The sequence below is a fragment of the Labrus mixtus genome, chromosome 15, assembly GCF_963584025.1.
Source record: "Labrus mixtus chromosome 15, fLabMix1.1, whole genome shotgun sequence".
Classification (NCBI taxonomy): Eukaryota; Metazoa; Chordata; class Actinopteri; order Labriformes; family Labridae; genus Labrus; species Labrus mixtus.
In genome coordinates, this window is record NC_083626.1 from 24,774,619 (window position 1) to 24,793,649 (window position 19,031).

Below are 19,031 nucleotides of genomic sequence, written 5' to 3' on the forward strand. Positions count from 1 at the left end.
TTATGAATAAAAATGCACCTCATTACAAAGTCAAATGAATGGTTTTTTTATGGTATAGCACAATGCCACAACATGAATTTAAACATGCCAGACAGAACTGTACTCCAAACTGTAACAACACAGCAACCACTGACCGACACTGCCGTACCTGCTCTGCTCGTCTTATACGAGAATAGAAAGAATCTTTCTACGGAGGGTGAAAGGGTCAAAAATAGAACTAGGTTAGCCACATGAAAACAAGGGCCGTTCAATTTGTGCACATTTGTTTTACCCTGTAAACACACACACTGAAGGTAATGAAAGAAAATGTAGCAATTGAAACGTAAAGTAGGAAGGGAATCTGCTTGAAAAAGTTTGCTTTGAAGAAAGGTTGGCTGAAGTTTGAGGTGGAAATAAAAAAGCTGCAATCTGGAAGCTAAAGAAAAGGAGCAGTCTACAAATTTCTGTTATTTGCTACTCAGTCCCAGTACAATCCTCATTAAGGGGTTCATCGTCTTGGACCGGATATTTTTCATTTGTGTATCTCCTACATGTGGTCTATCATACTGACCTTGTCTCCCTGGTAGACCCCTGGAAGCTGCCAGTAATGAGGCTCCTGTCCCAGGTAGTCGAAGTTGCTGTAGGACAGCTGAGTTCCCTCGGTGGAAACCTCCACGGTGAAACCAGTGGATATACGATTGGTGCGCTGACGGTTCACCAGAGCGAATCCCTGGAAGTTCCCTGGAGTGAAGACTGAGGACACCTGCAAGAGAGGACGTTTATATAAGCCCCAGTATAAGATAGAAAAGAACACACATTTTAAATTGGGTGATAACACTTGGTAAACTGCATGAAGACTGCAGGGAAAGAGGCAAAACTTGGACTCAGTCGGCAAAAATAACCTTGCCTTTTTTGGTGAACACATTTTTACCCTTAGGATGTACAATCTTACTTTTATTCAAATGCATATATGTCTGTATGTATACATAACCTTAACATAATCAATATGGATGAGTTACAAACATATGCACTCCCTGTACAGTGTATCAATTCAACTATTAAGAAATGAGCTATTAATCCCAAAGTGGTTGTTTTTTAACTATAGGCTGTAAACACATTTATTTCTGCAGTAAAAATGGGTATTTTAACATGGGTTTTAATGGGACAGCAGTTCTTTGCACCTATGCATTGGTCTCATTTTTCAACACTGGAGGTTGCCACTTGGACGTGTACCACTTTCTTAGTCCTTACCAGGTCTCTGTAGTAGGTAGAGCTGGTGCACTGCTGAGTGACGCCCATACAGAAACAGGACAGGCAGCCATCTTTGTTGTCTGGGCTGAGATGGAAGGTTCCAGACTTACAGTTGGAGCAAGATGGGCCTTCAACGTTCATCTGCAACACAATACAAGTGTGAGAGATAGCTGACAAAAAAATAAAGTCTGTGGAGAAAAATTGCAAGTTCTGTTAGATCACCTTGCAGCTGCAGAGAGGTCCATTGCAACCTTCACTTCCTCTTTGGTCACAGCTGTAACAGTTACCTAGAAAAGGGAAGTAAAGTAGATAATTAGAATATGTAGACGCTCTATTAAATGACCAACTGTACTTAACTGTACTTCAAGACTATGAGGGGAATCTTTGAAACTTTTGTGAAGCCAGAAAATGGAACAATACTGTACATGTCAGTTCCCTGAATCAAAATACAGTATGTACCATTGAGATCATTGCCGCCAACGATACACCTCTGTCCAAGCTGGGGGTTGCCAGTGTATCCTGCTGCGCATCTGAAATAAAATTGACAATGTGTTAAAGCAAATAATTCTAGTCAAGGATTACAATTTTAACCCATACTACAAAAAGACAGGACGCTGGGAAGTCTGCAAAAAGAGATACTTAAGATACATAATTTACTAACGGTAGTCATCTGGACCAAAGGCAGACATCAACCATGAACAAAAGAGTCATACAGAAAAGGAAAACACAATCTCTTCTGTTATTCCATCCAGCAATTAAAAGCCTAAGCACTATTCTTATACTCAGATGGCCTCAAATCCAAGAACACCCAGCTCAGTTTTCCCAAGATCAAGAAACATTGTTTGCACTGGAGATGGATGAAGCACTGCTAAAATATTCAACATGTCAACTATGTTGAATCCATCTCTCATAAGAGTGTGGTACAGCAGAAACTGAGGAACACCTTTGCTCAGGAAAAAAAGGACAACATTAAAAGCTTCAGAAGTTAAAGAGGCAGTGGTAAACATAGTTGATATAATGAGCTGCAGTAGAGGATGCTAAGCTGCTAAAGAGGAAAGTGATATCTGATATTATGACATAGAAAAGCATTATGCCTTAATCCCAAGCAAACAACGCCACAGCCACCAGAGCGAAGGCTAATCCAACCACAGATCTGTACAATGCAGGGTTTCCCTTTCGACAGCTGCTGTCAGTCTTACCTCACCTGTCCTCTGGCAGATCCGCAGGTCAACAGCCAACAGCCAACAAAAGGACCGCCTTTTTCCCTTTGCTACGAACTTGTTTTGAAAAAAATCCTATTCAAACTAAATCCCATGGCAAACAGCTGTTTGTAAGGTTTGGTTAACTCAGTCCTTCCAGTCAATGTTGTTGAAAAGATTTAAAAATAAAGATAATTCTCATAAAATGGGGAAAGGCAAAATACATCAAAATAGATTTGGTTGTAAAAAAATGCTAAAAAAAAAAAAAAAAAAAAAAAAGAAGTTCATTACTAAATATACAGCTGATGCTAAACATAACATGACAAATACTGTGGTCTAACATCACATTTAAATCTAACAGTACAAGGTCACAAAAATGGAAGTTTTGTATGGCTATGAGCTTAAAACAGGACCTGTGTATTCCAACATTTCTTTGTATGCTGATGATATGAAAGTGTTCAGTGAAAGACCAAAGCTTCGACCCATAAGTGTAAGTATTAGGTGATACATATCAGATTAAATTATGGTACTCTAACAACAACTGGCCAGATTATAATGCAATTTACAATGGGTAATTTTGGCCCCCAGAGGATAAACCAAGTTGTTTTCAAGCAAAAAGGATCATAAACCAAATTACTCCGTTGCTACAATATATTTAAAGCCACATAAAAATATTAAAACTCAGATTTATGCTGCCAAGAAGTTTAATCCAACTTTATCATTACAGCTGTCCATTGAGCTAGATGTAAGCAACCTAACTAACCTGCTAACAATTAAACTTTGAACATGTGTACAACTTCAACCGCATTCCCTAATAGTTTGGCATGTTAGCATAGCTTACTAACATTTGCTAATAAGTGCTAACACAAAGTACACATGTGGTTGACTGTCAAGATTTTTGTGAGTACATAAGTAGTAAATTCAGTATGTGACAAACACTTGTACCAGCTGATGGTGTTGATGAAAAGTCAGGAACAATAACTATGGAACGCATCCTCTGGGGACCATTAATATCTGTATCAAATGTCATGGCAAAGCATCAGTTCAAACCAAAATGGTGGGTCAATGGTACAATACAGCCAAAGCAAAGTAAAGATGCTGTGGTTCTCCTCAAAACGTTTAATATTGTCAAGCACCTTAAATGTGAAATCTGAACGATAGACAATATATAAGAAGTGGACATAGCCTCCTGGTTTCAAAAGTAAATCCAGGTGCCTTAAAACTGCATTTCGTTAATGGTCCGCAGGGAGCTTTATTGTGTTCAGAAAAAAGTCAGGTTGGCAGCCTGCAAACTTACATAGATAGACACGTAACACTACATATTCACACATTGTTCCAAATACAATCCGTTTGGTTCAGAAATCCCGTCTCGGTGACTGACAAAATGCAGAACTCTAAGCAACAAATGGGTGCTCAAAAACCAATGGCTAATGTCATGGTGGCTACGTCCACTTCTTTCATACAGTCTACCATTTAAACTATTCCTCTTATGGCAATGATAAATATACCCAAGATTATATAGAAAAAAATCACAGGGGGACAGAAAGGTGTTCAAAACACTTTAACAAAGAGTGGGGGGCGATACTTAAAAAAACTTGAGGTAGTCCGCACAAAACAATGGACAAATGTAAATACAAAGGAGATACTAATGCTAAGCAATCTCTTCATGGCAGAAATATGTGCAATAGTTATTATAATAATCAAATACAATGTCTCATCCAAATACAATTCAGGATGGAACTTAACATCCAGAAAGTCCCTCCAACTTGTGTCAAAAAATGGTTCCCTTCATAAAGTTCCATTGATATGATTGCAGTAACTGACTTAAATAACAAAATGAGAGTCTAGACATACAAATAATGATAATCAATTATAAATCATACAAAACAACAAATTATTCCCTAGTCATCAGGGATAATTTTGATAGGAATGGCCAGCCTTCCCAAGACAACATGAAGAGAACCATCGTGACCCTTTTTCTGCTTTGCAGAATCTCCTTTCAAGAGCCGCAGTAGGTCCAAAATACCAGAATGGAGATCTGTTTTCTTTTTCTGTTTTTTTGATAATCTCTTGGCGGTGGTAGCCTTGGTTTTAGCCGGGGTTGATTTCCTTTGCACTGTTGTGTTAGACTTCTTTTTTGCAGTAGTAGCCTTGGTTGTAGAGGGAGTGGATTTCCTTTTTACTGTTGTAAAAGACTTCTTCTTTCCAGTAGTAGCCTTGGCGGGCCTTGTGGTTGGGACTGTGACCTTCGCAGAATTCTTTGCTTTTTGAGAGACTAACTTGTGTAAGTTCTGCTCCATCTTTTTGTCATTTTGGTGTGGCTTTGCTGACTTATTTGAATTGCTTTCTAAAGACTTTCCACCATCTGGAACCTTTTTTGGATCTGGTTCATCTGATCTAAAGGCCTTGTTACGTCTATTGTTTTTTATAGGTAATGAGGATTCCTTTTTATTGGATTTGTCATGCTTTGGTGGCTTTTTCTTTATAGACGGCGGCTCCAGTTGAAATTTAGTGATTGCCTCCTCTTCTTTGACTTGCCTTGGTTTTGGATTGCTTGGCTGCAAAACACTTTTAGCTGCCACATTGGACCGCCTTCCATCGGGTCTCTTTGTTGGAGTCTTCAGTGTTGAAGCAGTCTTAGGTTTATTTGGTGTAGACTTCATCTTTGTTGTTGACTTTGTTACTGGGTGACCTTTGGATTGCCTAGTGACTGGCTTGAGTTGTGTAGAGTTTTTTATTGGAGAAATGGTAACTGATGATTTGTGTTTTCTCTTTCTCTGAGGAGCAGAGGTGAGTTTGTTTCCAGGGAGGCTTGGCGTAGGTATGCTCTTGGGCACTGTCGCTTTACTGGTGGATGGCATTTTGGTAGGTTTAAGAGGCTGAGGTGTTGAGTACATTGGAAGTTCAAGTACTGTGGACAGTGAAGGTAGAGCCCTCTTTTCTTGGAGAGAACGGGATGTGTGTCTAGCACGTTTCATCTTGTTCATTTCCTGAGCCAGGGCAGTAAAACCATCAATAAGGATCTCCAGCCTTCCCTCCAGTCTGCTCAGACGGCCATCCATGTCAGCGTAGCTCATCTCGAGCTCATTAACCTTCTTGTTTTTCTCTCCGGCAGATTGGAGCGCTATCAGCTCCTTCAGCTGGGAGCTGAGATGACTCTGCTGGTCCTCCATACTGTGAATATTCTCCTTCATGTCAAGGGTGTTTTTTTCCAGCATGCTCAGGCGCTGGTTAAAGGTGTTCAGGTGGACCCGAAGCAGGTGCTGGAAGCTGTTGTGTCTGCTCTCTGGGCTGGGTGTGAAGCGAGGTGGGAGTCTGGGTGCTGACTTATTGGGGGTAACCGAGACAATGCCAACTCCCATTGAATTAGTGGACAGTAAAGACCTTGTAGGGATGATTATTGTTCCTATGGTGGTAGGTGACAGGTCCTCAGTGCCGTCATTATCGCCCCCACTGCCATACACTGATATATGTTTCTCCCAGCTGTAATTGAACACTGCTTCAGCTCCACATGCAACAGGTAGGAGGCCATCTATCTGCTTCTCCAGGAAAGGGTCCCCACAACTGTCTGCAGATGGCTTCTCTTCTCTTAATGTCAAAACAGCAGAATCAGGTTTGATGCAGGCAGGAACTTTCAAAAATAAATCATTTTGAAGTTGCGCCTAACGCCCAAGTCACCTTCTCATCTTTGCCCTCTTAGCAGCAAAGATTGATTAGCCAGACAGAAGTCCTCATAAATGCCACTTCTACATTTATGTAGTAGAGACCCAAAAGTAACCATTGGTCCTTACACAGACAGAAATTACATAAACCAACACCTTAAAATTGTCACTTAAAGCGAAGCGCAAAGCTGAAGCAGAAAGCAACCTCTCTGGAAGGTTTATGTAGGGAAAGGACAGAAGAAAGCAAAAGTAAGATCTCAAAGAAACTAAGACCATAAAGCACTTTCTCCTTTGGCACATTTCTTTTAGACAACAATAAGATCTGAAGAGTAACAATCTGAATACCACCAAAGCCCCCTTATCCATTGATAAACACACATTGCTTTACAATGGCAAAATCAACATACAGTTTGCAAATCTATCAATCTTAAAATCTGACATCCACCAACAGACCGGGGTAAACATGAAACAGTAAAAAACTTGACAGGTACATCAGAATGGGTGGCAACAAATTGCATCTCCCATCCTTCAACTGACATGTCTTACAACTGCCAGGGGAAAAAAACAAGACAGATGCCAACCACAATCATGCTTATATCCCTTTTTTTTTGTAAAAAGAAACCACTTGGTGCTACAGCCTGCCCCTGCTAATTTTAGTGCCGGCCCGCCCTGCAACCACAACAATGAGCAGTTTCCAGAGGGCAGTAAGAGTAAGACAGGGTGGAAAAGGAAAAGGGATAAAAGAGAATGGAGAGGGCTTACCTTTCACAGCGTCGGCCTGTGTATCCAGGGGGGCAGCTGTCACAGGTCGGCTGACCATCCGCCTCCAGATAACAGGTTGGAGAGAATCTGTGCCAACAAAGAGATCTTGTTAATGCTTGGGATGTAATGATTTTGTTTATTGACTGTTTGAATTCTAGTTATTATTGGGGCATTGGATAAAAGAAGTGCTGCACACAGTTTGCTTTGCCTAATCTAGCATTAATAGTAATCCACATTAAACTGACACACAATGAAAAGGCTTAAGAGACATGAACTCACTGGTTGCTGGAAGAGGTTCCAGGACAGGGGCAGGGCTGGCAGGCCTGAGCACCATCCTTCACAGGGTTTCCATAGTAACCAGTCTGACAGCGCTCACACCTTGCCCCAGCGGTGTTATGAAGACATTGCTTTTGGTCAGGACACACACACACACACACACACACACACAAACATATAAAAAGATGTGTTGAATATACAGTACTTGCAAGTTTGTTTCTACAAGTTGGGATTTGCCAAGAAACCATTAGTGCATTCCACTGCAAAGATCAAAGCAGGTTCAATGTTGGCAAAAAAAAAGAAAAAAAGAGCGAAGAAGAGCAGCATGAACATACCAGGCACTTGCCGGTCTCCGGGTCACAGCCGCTGGCGTGACCATTGCAATCACACCTCTCACAAGTGCCCAGGTAAAGGCCGGAGGTGGTCCGCGTGTAACCTTCATCACACTCCTGCAGCAACATGGAAAAACACCTCAGGTGAGAAACAAGTGGTGACTAAGAAGAATACATCTTTGTTCCATGGCGGCAGGGAAGACAGACTGCAATTATCAATGTGGATCGTAGTGGAAAAGGTTCAAGACCTTACTGGGCTATTATTAACATGCTCAAGCCTATATTTAATGGTCTTACTATTTTTTCATAAACTCACTTCTGTGCTTTGCTTCCACTGCAGGGATCAGGAACTAAACAAAGTCCCAGGGACTTTATTTCAACCCAAAAAAGGTCCCTGATAGAACTTTCTGAGAGAGCAGAGACTTTGGGGTTATGGAGTTCAGGGCTGAATATTTCTGATGGGTGGAGTAGATGCTGCATTTAGAAGAAGCTTTCAGATGTCAGCAGAGTAATTAGCCTAATTTTCACAGATATTTGGACGTCAGAGACAACTCAGCCAACTGTGTGCTGGAGGAACCTTTCGATGCCTTGCAAAGTAGTTCCTGGGAGTAAAAGTCCAGGGTTCTTTTGGTGGAAATGCAGCTTAACTAACTCATCTACAGGATGGAAGCTCTAACTTGACCTTGCAAATAATGCTTTGCCAAATCATTTTTCCATAAGGTTTGGATGAAAGTGAGATTTGCAGCCTTTGGGGAAAGACTTTCTTTGTTAATATAGGGGTTGGCAACTCCTGAGTAACCAACAAGCGCAAACTAGATTTTTGAAAGTATCTAACTGAGACACTGTGAAAGCCACTCCCTAAAAGTGCCTCACTATTAGTGCGGAACAAGTCCATGAGAATGTGTTGGGGAGAGGACACTAACTACCTTTTTCTGCCATTCTAGTGAACTTACTCACACGTTTAGGTTCCTGGAACACCCTGCTAATGGGCAATGAGGGGCAGGTAGACAGGCAGGCGATTGTGGGTTTTTCTGCTTTTGCCAGAGTTTTTTATTTAGTGGTTACTGTCTGGAATGGGAGGGAATTCTAATAATATAACATCTAATATAAACTGCTTTTTCAGGTTTAAAGTAAAGCACCATTTGTGATATCTGTATGAGTACCTGGCAAGAGGGTCCTCTGTATCCCTGAGGGCAGGCGCACTCCTCCACCTCCAGAGCACGTTCATTACCGGTGGATTGAGGAACAGCAATGTCCATCTTGATGTCCGAGATACTATTCAGCACAAAAAAAGCACACAACTATTAATATATGGTGTCAAGTGCAATGCTTTTAGAATAAATTTGAAGCATGCGAATGAGCCAATGCTTCAAACCTCCCCCCCATACCTGGTCTCTGCCATCTTGTCTGCGTAGGAGGCCCTAATCATGAAGAGAGTAACGTCAGCCAAAGCCATCAGGAGGTGCTCGCGGGTGCATGGCTGCCCGTCGGCGCGACGCCATGCAGACTGCAGGAGGGATGGAGAGCAGAGAGGAGAGAAAAGTTGGTTCACATGTGTCGGGGATTCAGATTTTTATTTCAGTGAAAGGGAAACCCACCTCTCTGAAGGTCACGGTGACAACGCGTGGGTCTCGTGGGTCTCGTGGGAGGGGCTTGGTTTTAGAGTAGTGTTCCAGAAAGATGCCATTGCCCTGGAGAACCACATCCGGCTGACCGTCAATCACCAGCGAGCGCTGTTGTGGTTCAAAGCGCACAGTGTAGAGGAGCTCCCCGCCATAAGCCGTCACCTGGTACAAACAAGGTGAAAAGAGAACTCCTTATTCAAAACCGAATAGTGGAAAGGCATTTCACCCCTATGATACTGTGGGGGGGGGGGGAGTCACAAGACATCCATGTTGGGCTGAATGTGAATCCAAGGTTCAAAGGAGGCTCACTGCGTGGATGAGTGCAGCCTTTTCACTTGGCCAACATGTTGAGGCATGACTGAGTGGGACAACAAGGGCAGAGATATGTAGCTCGACTAACACTTCACAGTTTTTTGCCTGCTCTCGACTTTGATGTTCCCCCTCTCACCTTATCTCCTCTGAAGCTCTCAGGCAGGACCCAGTAGTAGATGTCGTTTGGAACGGTGGCGAATGAGCGGAAGAACACTTCAGAGGAGCCTCTCTGGGAGATTCCTTCATTGATAGTCACGGTGCTGCCGCTGTTGGAGAGGGAGAAGAGCTGCGCGTTCACCCCGCCTCGAACCTGAGGACCCACAAACAATTTCTCTGAATGAGCTGTGAGCTGAGATTTCCATGATCTCAGATCTCTGTTTGCACATTGCACCTGGGTATTTAATACCTGAAAAGGATTTGCTGATACAGCATGGCTACACAAACACTGAGTCAAACCTTGATACTGAAAGAAAAAATCCTCCACCCTGTGTCATTTTGAGACTGGCAACCAACCTGATCTCTATTCCAAGTGGAGCTGGCGCACTGTTTGGTGACGCCCATACAGAAACAGCGCAGACAGCCCTCAGGGTTGGACTCGGATAGGTGGAAGAAGCCCTGCTTACACTCCTCACACAGAGCGCCTGCCACGTTGTTCTGCACAGAAACAAGCACATACAGACATGTGATCAATCTAGCTTATAGGCTCACAATACGACACCTAACAAACCACATTTGAACAGCAGATTTCACAATGATATGATGCTTTCTTTGATCATATTTTAGAAAAGTTACAATAAAACTTCAATCTGTAGCTCTTAGTTAGCTACATTACTTTTCTTATACAGGCTTTATTTGTCCTCTGCATTATTGCACTTTAGACTGTTTTTCAATGTTGGCATGTGTCTTTATTCTAGAGAATAAATTATACTATTTACCTTTATTTTTATTTTCAACATTGGTGGGCTATATATACTTTATATCATGTATTTTGTGTTGTAATGTAACATATTATTTGTTTCTTTTTTTGATCAAATGGGGTTTCATTCCCAAGTATTTTACTATGTTAACCTATTTCTAATCATCCTAATTTATTGGGTATTACTTCCATTGTATTATAACAGACTTCTCTCCTTTTTTACTGCTCATTCTGTCTGTCTTCATGTGCATGTATTTTCCTCATTGTTAAGACATTTGCTGCATTTCTTGTACATTCTTTATCACTATGAGCAATATAGTCACGTAGAAGTTTGCAACACTGATTGTGTACCTTGCAGCTGCATGGTCTGCTGTTGGAGCTGATGGTTCCTCTGTTATCACACTTGGCGCTCGAAGCTTGGAAAGAAGAGAAATGGAAAGAAGATGACATACTGGGGAAGAAAGTACACCTGGGAGTGTTCCAACCATTCTGCATACCTGAGCCATGACTGAATACTACAGACTATTGTATCAAGGGGGCAGGGGGGGAGGGGGCATAGAAAACCTCATGGTAATCATTGCAAAGGGTTAAATCCCCATTGAGATCATATAATAGATTGAAAGAAGAGAACTAAAGGCAGAACAAACCGAGCACAGCTTCTGACGATTTCAATCTTTGAAACGAAAATGTCAAAGATTGTTGTTGCAATTGTGGAACATGTACTCACAGTTAGGAACACATTTTCCATTAGGCAGAAGGGGGTTTCCCTGGTATCCAGCAGCACACCTGCAATACAAAAAAAAATAGTCAAACCGCAAGCGAGTTTTAGAACTTATTGTGCTTGTCACTATCAGTCTTTTTTTTTTTTTTTGACTTTATAAGCTGTGGCTTAAAAGCACAATAACGACGGCAGTTTCCTCACTTTTCACAGCGTCTTCCTGTGTAGCCAGGTTTGCAGGCATCACATGTCGGCTGTTGGTCGACATCCACGAAGCAGGTGTCAGAAAACCTTATGAAACCCAATTCAAAAAGCCAGACATTAAAAACCAAAAAACAAAAGGTTAATGAGCCCAACAAATACTAAAATGATCTCAGCTTTATGGAAGATGCTTTGTGTGTGGTATGCAGATGTGATTTATTTCTTCCTCTATTTGTGATGCTTGTATGAACATGTGTGTGTGTGCGTGTGTGTGTGTGTGTGTGTGTGTGTGTGTGTGTGTGTGTGTGTGTGTGTGCGTGTGTGTGTGTGTGTGGTCTGGGTGTGTCTGTGACCTTACCGCCTCGAGGTCTCGTAGTAAGGGCAGGGGCACGGCTTGCAGTCATCGGGGCGACCTCGGGTTGGGTCACCGAAGTATCCTGGGCGACATTTGTCACACTGAGGGCCCTCTGTGTTGTGCTGGCAGCTCTGTGGCGGCGACAACACACTGATCATTCATCTGACTTTGCAGGAATTTGACTTAAAATAGTCAAATTGTAATTTAATGTTAATTACAAGTCTGATAATTGGGGAATTATTTAATTTGTGTTTGGTTATGAAACAGCACATCCTGTCTGTACTGTCAGTAGGAAGAAGAAAAGCAGAGGCTGATTAGCTATGCTTTTCAAAAATACTCTAAAAAGCTTTTTTTCTCTCATTTAAACTCAAACACAACATTTATAAAAGAGTAGCTGTTTGATCCTGATTCTAGTATTTATTCAGATCTAATCTAATGGCTTGTTGGCTTCAAATTCAATGTTTATACTTATCAAGAGTGATTTGGATTTTCTGAACTAAATCTTGGCAAGACAGCAAATGAGAGTATTTCCTTCAAGCACAAAACATCTGTTATGCTAAACCTGAATTATCAGCGACATGTGACTGACAGACATTCAGAGCCAAAAAGGAGCCAGCTTCTTACCAGACAGTGGCCGTTGATTGGATCACAGGCGCTGGCATGTCCGTTGCAGTTACAACCAGCACAGGTGCCGAGATAAGAGCCGCCGGGGACGCGCTCGAAACCGGGGGTGCACCTCTCACAGGACAGGCCTGAATATCCAGGAGGACATCTGGGGAGGATCAATGAGAGTATGCTCAATCAGCTGTCACAATAACAAAACTAGGACGAAGCAAATTGATGTCTGAAATACACAACAGATGACTAAGATATGACCTTTTTTTATTCTAGAAAGAGAGAGAGGCAGAGATTATATAAAACAAGGCTGATGTGCTGGAATCAAATAGGACATGGTCATAGTTTCTCCAAACACACTTTGGTAATTATTTTCAAAGCACTCTCGATGTGGGATCACTGAATATGTCCAAAAGAGGACGCTCTAATTGTAGACAAGGGGTGGGAATGACGATGTAACTCTCGATACGAAACCATACTATTACGATACAGCAATTCTGCTATGATGAATAGATTGGAAGACAATCATATAATGATTCATCAAAATGTCTGATTACCTGAAAAAAACCAAATTGCCACTTAAAAGGTCAAGTGCAGGATCAATGAAGTAATTCAGTGACGCCTCATCCTTTAATTTATTTCACCACCATCTGACATGATTCTACTCTTTCCTTCTTCTTCTATTATCCCACTGCCAATTTCTTCTTTGGTAAATTCACTTGTGTTCAATTCATATTAACATTTTGTCCCAATCCTCTTAACTCATGGATTTATTCTGAGAGTCTCTAAAAGCACTAAACACTACAGTATCCTGCCAAGTGTGTTTTTTTTTTTTCTTACCTGCACTCCTCCACATCCTTAGCATGACCCATGGTGCTGAACTCCACAGAAGTGGTCGACATGATGATGTCACTGAGCGCCACGCTGACCATGTGGTTGTCGTAGATGGTGCGGATGTTGATGCCGTCCAGGTTGGCGAGCGTCATCATCAGATCTTCTCTGCTCACGGGGCGACCGTTAGAGTGCTGCCAGTTTTCCTAACACAACGAAAGTGGGTTTAGAACATGATGGGGCAGGTAGAGTGTTTCATCTGAACAGGAAATTGAAGGTCAGAACTTTGTTGTACACGTAGGTGCAGACAAACTTTAGAGGACTTCATGTCTTCATCAAAACTTTACCTCTACATTGAGCAGATTCTGTATTTGTTTTTGCTAGAATCCCTTTTTTAGACCTACTTCAGTAAATTTGATCTCCTTCTGGTTGACCACTCGGCCCGCGGTGGTGCTTCCTCTGCGGTACACAAGTCTGCGTCCATTTCCAACCAGCATCACATCTGGCTTCTCCACAACCTCAGTGTGGCCGCGCGCCAATGTGTACCGCACCTTGTACTTCAGGGTTCCTCCGTAGGCGTCGATCTGAAATTGGATTCAAATATGTTTGGGTCTTAAGTGTGATGATAAGCTAAAGTTAAATCACGTCTGTCAAACATTTCTCTTTTTTAACCTTGCTGCCCAGAAACTGGCGAGGCAAGATCCAGAAGGAGTCTAGATTGAGGAAGCGGCGGGACAGGTCGACGAGCTGGAACTCCTCCATCTCAGGGTTGATGAGGAGCTGAGTGGAGGACAGAGGAGGAGTGTTTGGCCTGGAGGGGTAAGTGACGTTCACTCCTGGAAGCACAAAAAAAAACGAAATTTATACTTTACAATTCAGAGACACAAACTCTAACAAGTTCGCTTTTATTTTTCTAAGTATTAATTGCTTCATTGCCTTTGAAGTCTTCCTCCTCAGTGAAGCGCAGGCTGATCTGGTTGCGGTAGCGGCCGGTGCCCTTGCAGTTCTTGCTGATGCCAGCACAGAAGCAGGACACACAGCGGCCCTCCACACTGAAGTGACCCTCAGGACAGTTACCTACAGAGGACAGGGAGATCAAAAGAGTCTCTTTAAACAATTCAATTCAGTTTAATTGTTTACATTTTAAAAATTTCCTTCCTAGTTGTAATAACTTAATTTGTGTGTTTGAGTCAAAGTGAGATGTGATCACCTGGATTTGAACCGGTTGTGAGTGTCAGCACTCCATCTGGGATACCAAACACCAGGCCTTTAGCATTGATGGCCTCACAGGTGTACGCCCCCTGATCCGCCTCCTTCACATCACGAATAGTCAGGGTGCCACGGCCGTTCTCGCTCCTCATGGATATCCTGGGAACAGAGAAATAAAACACAAAACGATCCCTTTTATAGAAATGAACTCAGTTAAGGGTCTTTGTTAACTCTGGCCTGGACCGTAAAAGAAACACTGCTGCTGTTGACTCTCACTGTAACAGGGTGCTGAAATATTTTTACACAAAAATCCATAAAACCGTGATTGCCTAACCACACACACACACACACACACACACACACACACACACACACACACACACACAAACACACGCTCACACACACACACACAGCAGACAACGCCCAGAATGAAAATTCTGAAACGGCAACTTTAGGAGTTGGAGTTTAACCACAATCTGTCTGCATACAATGAGTCAGTGTAGAAAATTCAAGAGGGATATCTTCAGTTATACGGTGCGTCTCAAAAGAGCACGCATCATGGCACGCCAGGTGAGACAAAGTGTAAAGAGGATGAATTTGGAGTTTTTCACGGCCTGCTGCAAATCACTCAGACAAGCTTGGCTTTCACCAGAGGCAGATGTTTTGGGTTTATATAGCATGAAAAAATGGTGTAAAACGTGATTTTTCCATAAGTTGCATCAACAAAAGCTCATTTTTAACTTTCAGAGCTTTTTGAAATCCTTAGGGCAGCATTTCCCCCTGACCTTAAGTCTTCTGTAATATTAGCTTGGGCTGTAGGTCAGTTTAAATTAAATAAAAGGTGAAAAAAAAAAGTGGGTTTGGATGCAGCGTATCTCATCAGACTCACCTGTTGCTGACAGGAATGTGCCCCCAGTTGAGTCTCCAGGTGATGATGGGGGTTGGCACTCCCACAGCCTGACAGGTAAACGTCACCGTCGTCCCCCGCGCCGCCTGGACCGACTCTTCTGGTGGGCTTGTCACAGAGGGAGGGGCTGTAAAGTGTCAGGAAGATGAGAACTGTTTTTAACCACATAATAAAATGCACATGTACAAAAAGGCCGGCATGTGACTGGAATGTGGCGATCCGGTGAAGCCCATAAATGCCTGACAGTCAGCGGACACATACAGTGATTCTCGGCTATGGACGCACAATTCCCTTTCAGTTCTTAATGGACGGTTGACAAAAAAGCTCTGTGTCTCAGCCAGAACATGTGTGAAAAGAGGCTGGTTCACAGAAAATTAGTCACAGCGTACAAAAGGAACTCGGAGGGTGACCGCAGAGGAGAGTCAAAAGGAGCAGAGAGGGTGGTGCGAAAAGGCGTGAAAGAAAGGAGTGAAATCTGTGTGAGAGAAGGAATGTACAAACAAGGGCTGTGGACAGCTGTTTGGTGTGAGACTTACTGCAGCCGTACTCATCGGAGCGGTCAGGGCAGTCTGGCTCGTCGTCACACTGGTAACTGGCCGGGATGCAGGTGCGATCGCTCAGGCATTCAAACTGTTCGGGAGCACACCTGTCGCTAGGACCCTTGGTGGCTGTAGTCATGAAAAATGTCATAATTAAAGCAACATTTAAAAACGGCAGAAGTTTAAAAAAAAAATAAGCTCGTTGAAGTTTTTACACTAAGGTCAACTAACAATTTCCTAGAGGGAAATTTAAATTGTATCGATATACAAGAGAGGTCGCTCCATTTAGTACGCTTATTTTTAAGAAAGCTAGTAAGTACATTCCATAAAATGATGACCTGCTCCTTTAAGGGAAAGTTTTGATGGCTTACGGCAGTCTGTTTCATCCGAGTTGTCCTCACAGTCGTTGTCTCCATCACAACGCCAAAGCTTGAGGGCACAGCGGCCGTTCTTACACTTGAACTCGTTGGGTTCGCAGGGCGATGGAGTACCTGTGAATAAGATAATAAGAGGACGTTTGCTGTAGCGTCTGCTGCCGTTCGAGAGCGCGCACATGTCCGACGCCGCGTCACATACCACATCTGAACTCGTCGCTTCCGTCCGAGCAGTCCCTCTCTCCGTCGCAGATGTAGTCTCGGGGGATGCACTCTCCACTCTGGCATGTGGCTTGATCCACTCTGCACGGTCCAGGTGGGCTCGGGGGCCTCGGGGGCTTCTTGATGGTGGTTTTTTGCGGAGGGGTGGTTAAGACTGGAGGAGACGGTCCTTTGGTTTCTAAAACAAATCTCTTGTTAGACTTAGTTTGTGTTTAAGTCCAGAGCTTGACCCTTACTCAAAATGCTGTGTATACAAAATCCAGCCAGCAGTGCATGCTAAAGCCGACCGTGTTTCAAGCTGCTGGCCAGTCATGCTGCAGCCACTCACCACAATTGGTCTCATCACTCATGTCTCTGCAGTCTGGTCTGTTGTCACACAGGTATTCCATCAGGATACAAGTCCCATCCCCACACCTGTGCTCATCTGGCATGCACGGTCTGATGCTGGGGGTTACTGAGAAAGATGCAGAGGGATCGAGGGAGGGGGGAGGGGATCAAAGACATGCAAGCCAAGGCTAAAGTACAGCCGACACACCACACTAATGATACAACACAACAAACAACACGACAAAGTCAGGTAAAGAACAACAGCATTGAGGGGGGTGTTTCAACATAATCAAGGAAATCAAGGATGGTATAGCTTTGTTGTAAATATTCATCAAACCCAACTATGTGTTTAAGATCACATGAACAGACACAGATAGGTGTATTGATGGAGTGACAGTGCAACTATTGATGGACTAGACAAGTCTAGATTAGACAACAGATAGACTCAGTAAACTAGACTAGACACACAGCCTGGATTACACAAGGAATAGTAAAGAAACAGAGACAAGGTAGACTCGTCGAATCACACAGTCTTGAGACCGGGGTTACTGACTAAACCAACTGATAAGACGTTTAGGTAAGACCCACAAAGTAGTAAGACAAACAAACAAGATAGATGGACCAGACTGGACGTACAGCCTTGATTAGCAATCCTGACTACATTTAGCAAACCAACTGGACTCGGGGACGAGATTAGATGAACTGACCAGATTAAATAGGTTACAGACTAGGTTGAAGGAACAGAGTAGACATACGAGCCAAGAAGGGTGTCTAAGACCAACAACAAGATAAAACACACACACTATAAACTAACTAAACTAGACACAGACTAGACACTAGAGACAAAGCTGAAATAGCACACATTTACTCCACACATTTGTGGTGTTTTCACGCATAGACAAAGAACTCGTGAAATTTCCCAAAATGTTCAGGTTGAGCTTCATGTGTGAAGGCAAACATACAATCCCATTCCAATACAATCCATTCCAGCCAGCTCCCTAGTAAATATCTACTATCTACATGAAGTCATGTTGAGCCGATACGTGAACGCAGCTGGTAATATTTAGGAAAATTCCCCCGTGAGCAAGCAGGTGGGGGTGATGACGTTTACATCAGGTGACCGGTGTGATCGTCATGCACATAGTAAAGCTGCTTCATTCTCTTTTCTACGTTTAGAAAACCAAAGGACAGTAGTGTTTGTACACTGAATTAACTAGCCCAACAGAAAAGAAGTCAGACACTAGAACTTGACACTGGTGTGACAAAGACAGGCTAGTAAGCTATACTTAAAAACTGGACCTTAGAAAGGCAATAGACATATAGATAGAGAGACAGTAGAAAGACTTGATACACTGATCGCTTGACTGGAACCAATTCTTTAGAATGAAAAAGTGAAATGTACCATCATGTTTCCTTCAGTTGCCATGCCTGTGTACAAAGTTGTCAGACTTTGTCTAAATCAAAAGTTGAGTGTGATCACAGTGAACATCATCATTACTCAATCTCATGCCATGCAAAAAAGTCCTTCTTAACCAGTTTGCACTATTGGACTTTGTGGTGCACACCCCTACACTTTACATCGGTGCTTCCATGCAGAACATTCCTCAGGCCACATGACCGTTGCTTACACATGGTAACGCAAAGTAAAGGTCATCGTAATAATAATAAGAACGCACATAATGCTCGACTGTTCTTTCTAAAGGCACTACAGTTTCTACAGTACAGTCGGCTCAGTCACCATGCAGCCGCCATGGTGTACGAACCTGGCACTGCTATAGGCTCCACTGGAGGTAGAGGTTGAGCTAGAAACCAGAGGGAAAAGTTAAGGACACTGCCTCCCACTATGGTGGACCTTTATCTGCTGTAGACATCCTGTGGCAGTCATTCACATATTCATATTCACATGGTCACCATTTTGATCTGAAGTCACGTCCAGGTTGTCCACGTTAATGTGTTCCAGGTTGCACTCATATGTAGTGATTGTGACAATATGCTTTCATTTTACAAATGTTCACACTGATCAGCAGCTGAATAAATTCAATCAAACATACCAGAAAGATCACACCATATTTCAATGTTAAACAATTTATCTTTTAACCGTTAAAAAACGACAAATGCTAGCATTATTCACCTCCTAGCTAATGGTACTGTTTGATAATATTACAATATAGGGTAATATTGGAAAGGTGTCAATTTCTACCAAACAAAGTTAGCTAGCTTATTGTAATGTTACCTAAGAAAGACATCTAAAGGTAGATGTAGGATATGTGTCCATTTTGTTTGTAAAACTGTTTGTGAGCTTTCTGTGTGATGTTTTGTACACTGTCCTGTAATTATAAAATCTGTTTTATGTTTTTGAAGTACCTGCCCTATGGCTACAAATCGAGCTAATATGCTATTTGCAGCATATTTAGATAAT

General features: G+C 42.6%; 1 protein-coding gene across 7 annotated transcripts in view; it reads right to left on the reverse strand.

Annotated features, from left to right (window-relative positions):
* Nucleotides 1-19,031, reverse strand: part of hspg2 (heparan sulfate proteoglycan 2) — a 103,192-nt gene that overhangs the window by 37,906 nt on the left and 46,255 nt on the right. For 6 of the 7 annotated variants that reach the window (XM_061057990.1, XM_061057991.1, XM_061057986.1 and 3 more), the window contains exons 1-20: nt 13,707-13,883; nt 13,439-13,618; nt 13,044-13,240; nt 12,213-12,360; nt 11,592-11,719; nt 11,237-11,323; nt 11,042-11,100; nt 10,666-10,730; nt 9,912-10,052; nt 9,535-9,708; nt 9,060-9,248; nt 8,850-8,968; nt 8,625-8,736; nt 7,465-7,578; nt 7,133-7,260; nt 6,854-6,940; nt 1,690-1,760; nt 1,453-1,517; nt 1,231-1,371; nt 551-742 (exon numbers count right to left, since the gene is read on the reverse strand). In XM_061057990.1, the coding sequence (XP_060913973.1) occupies nt 551-742; nt 1,231-1,371; nt 1,453-1,517; nt 1,690-1,760; nt 6,854-6,940; nt 7,133-7,260; nt 7,465-7,578; nt 8,625-8,736; nt 8,850-8,968; nt 9,060-9,248; nt 9,535-9,708; nt 9,912-10,052; nt 10,666-10,730; nt 11,042-11,100; nt 11,237-11,323; nt 11,592-11,719; nt 12,213-12,360; nt 13,044-13,240; nt 13,439-13,618; nt 13,707-13,796 (2,487 nt within the window). In that variant the 5' untranslated portion in view covers nt 13,797-13,883. Of the gene's footprint in view, nt 1-148; nt 188-550; nt 743-1,230; nt 1,372-1,452; nt 1,518-1,689; nt 1,761-6,853; nt 6,941-7,132; nt 7,261-7,464; nt 7,579-8,624; nt 8,737-8,849; nt 8,969-9,059; nt 9,249-9,534; nt 9,709-9,911; nt 10,053-10,665; nt 10,731-11,041; nt 11,101-11,236; nt 11,324-11,591; nt 11,720-12,212; nt 12,361-13,043; nt 13,241-13,438; nt 13,619-13,706; nt 13,884-13,970; nt 14,112-14,244; nt 14,403-15,132; nt 15,278-15,686; nt 15,819-16,060; nt 16,181-16,265; nt 16,464-16,613; nt 16,740-19,031 lie in introns of those variants that run through there. The other variant, XM_061057992.1, reaches the window with a different exon arrangement.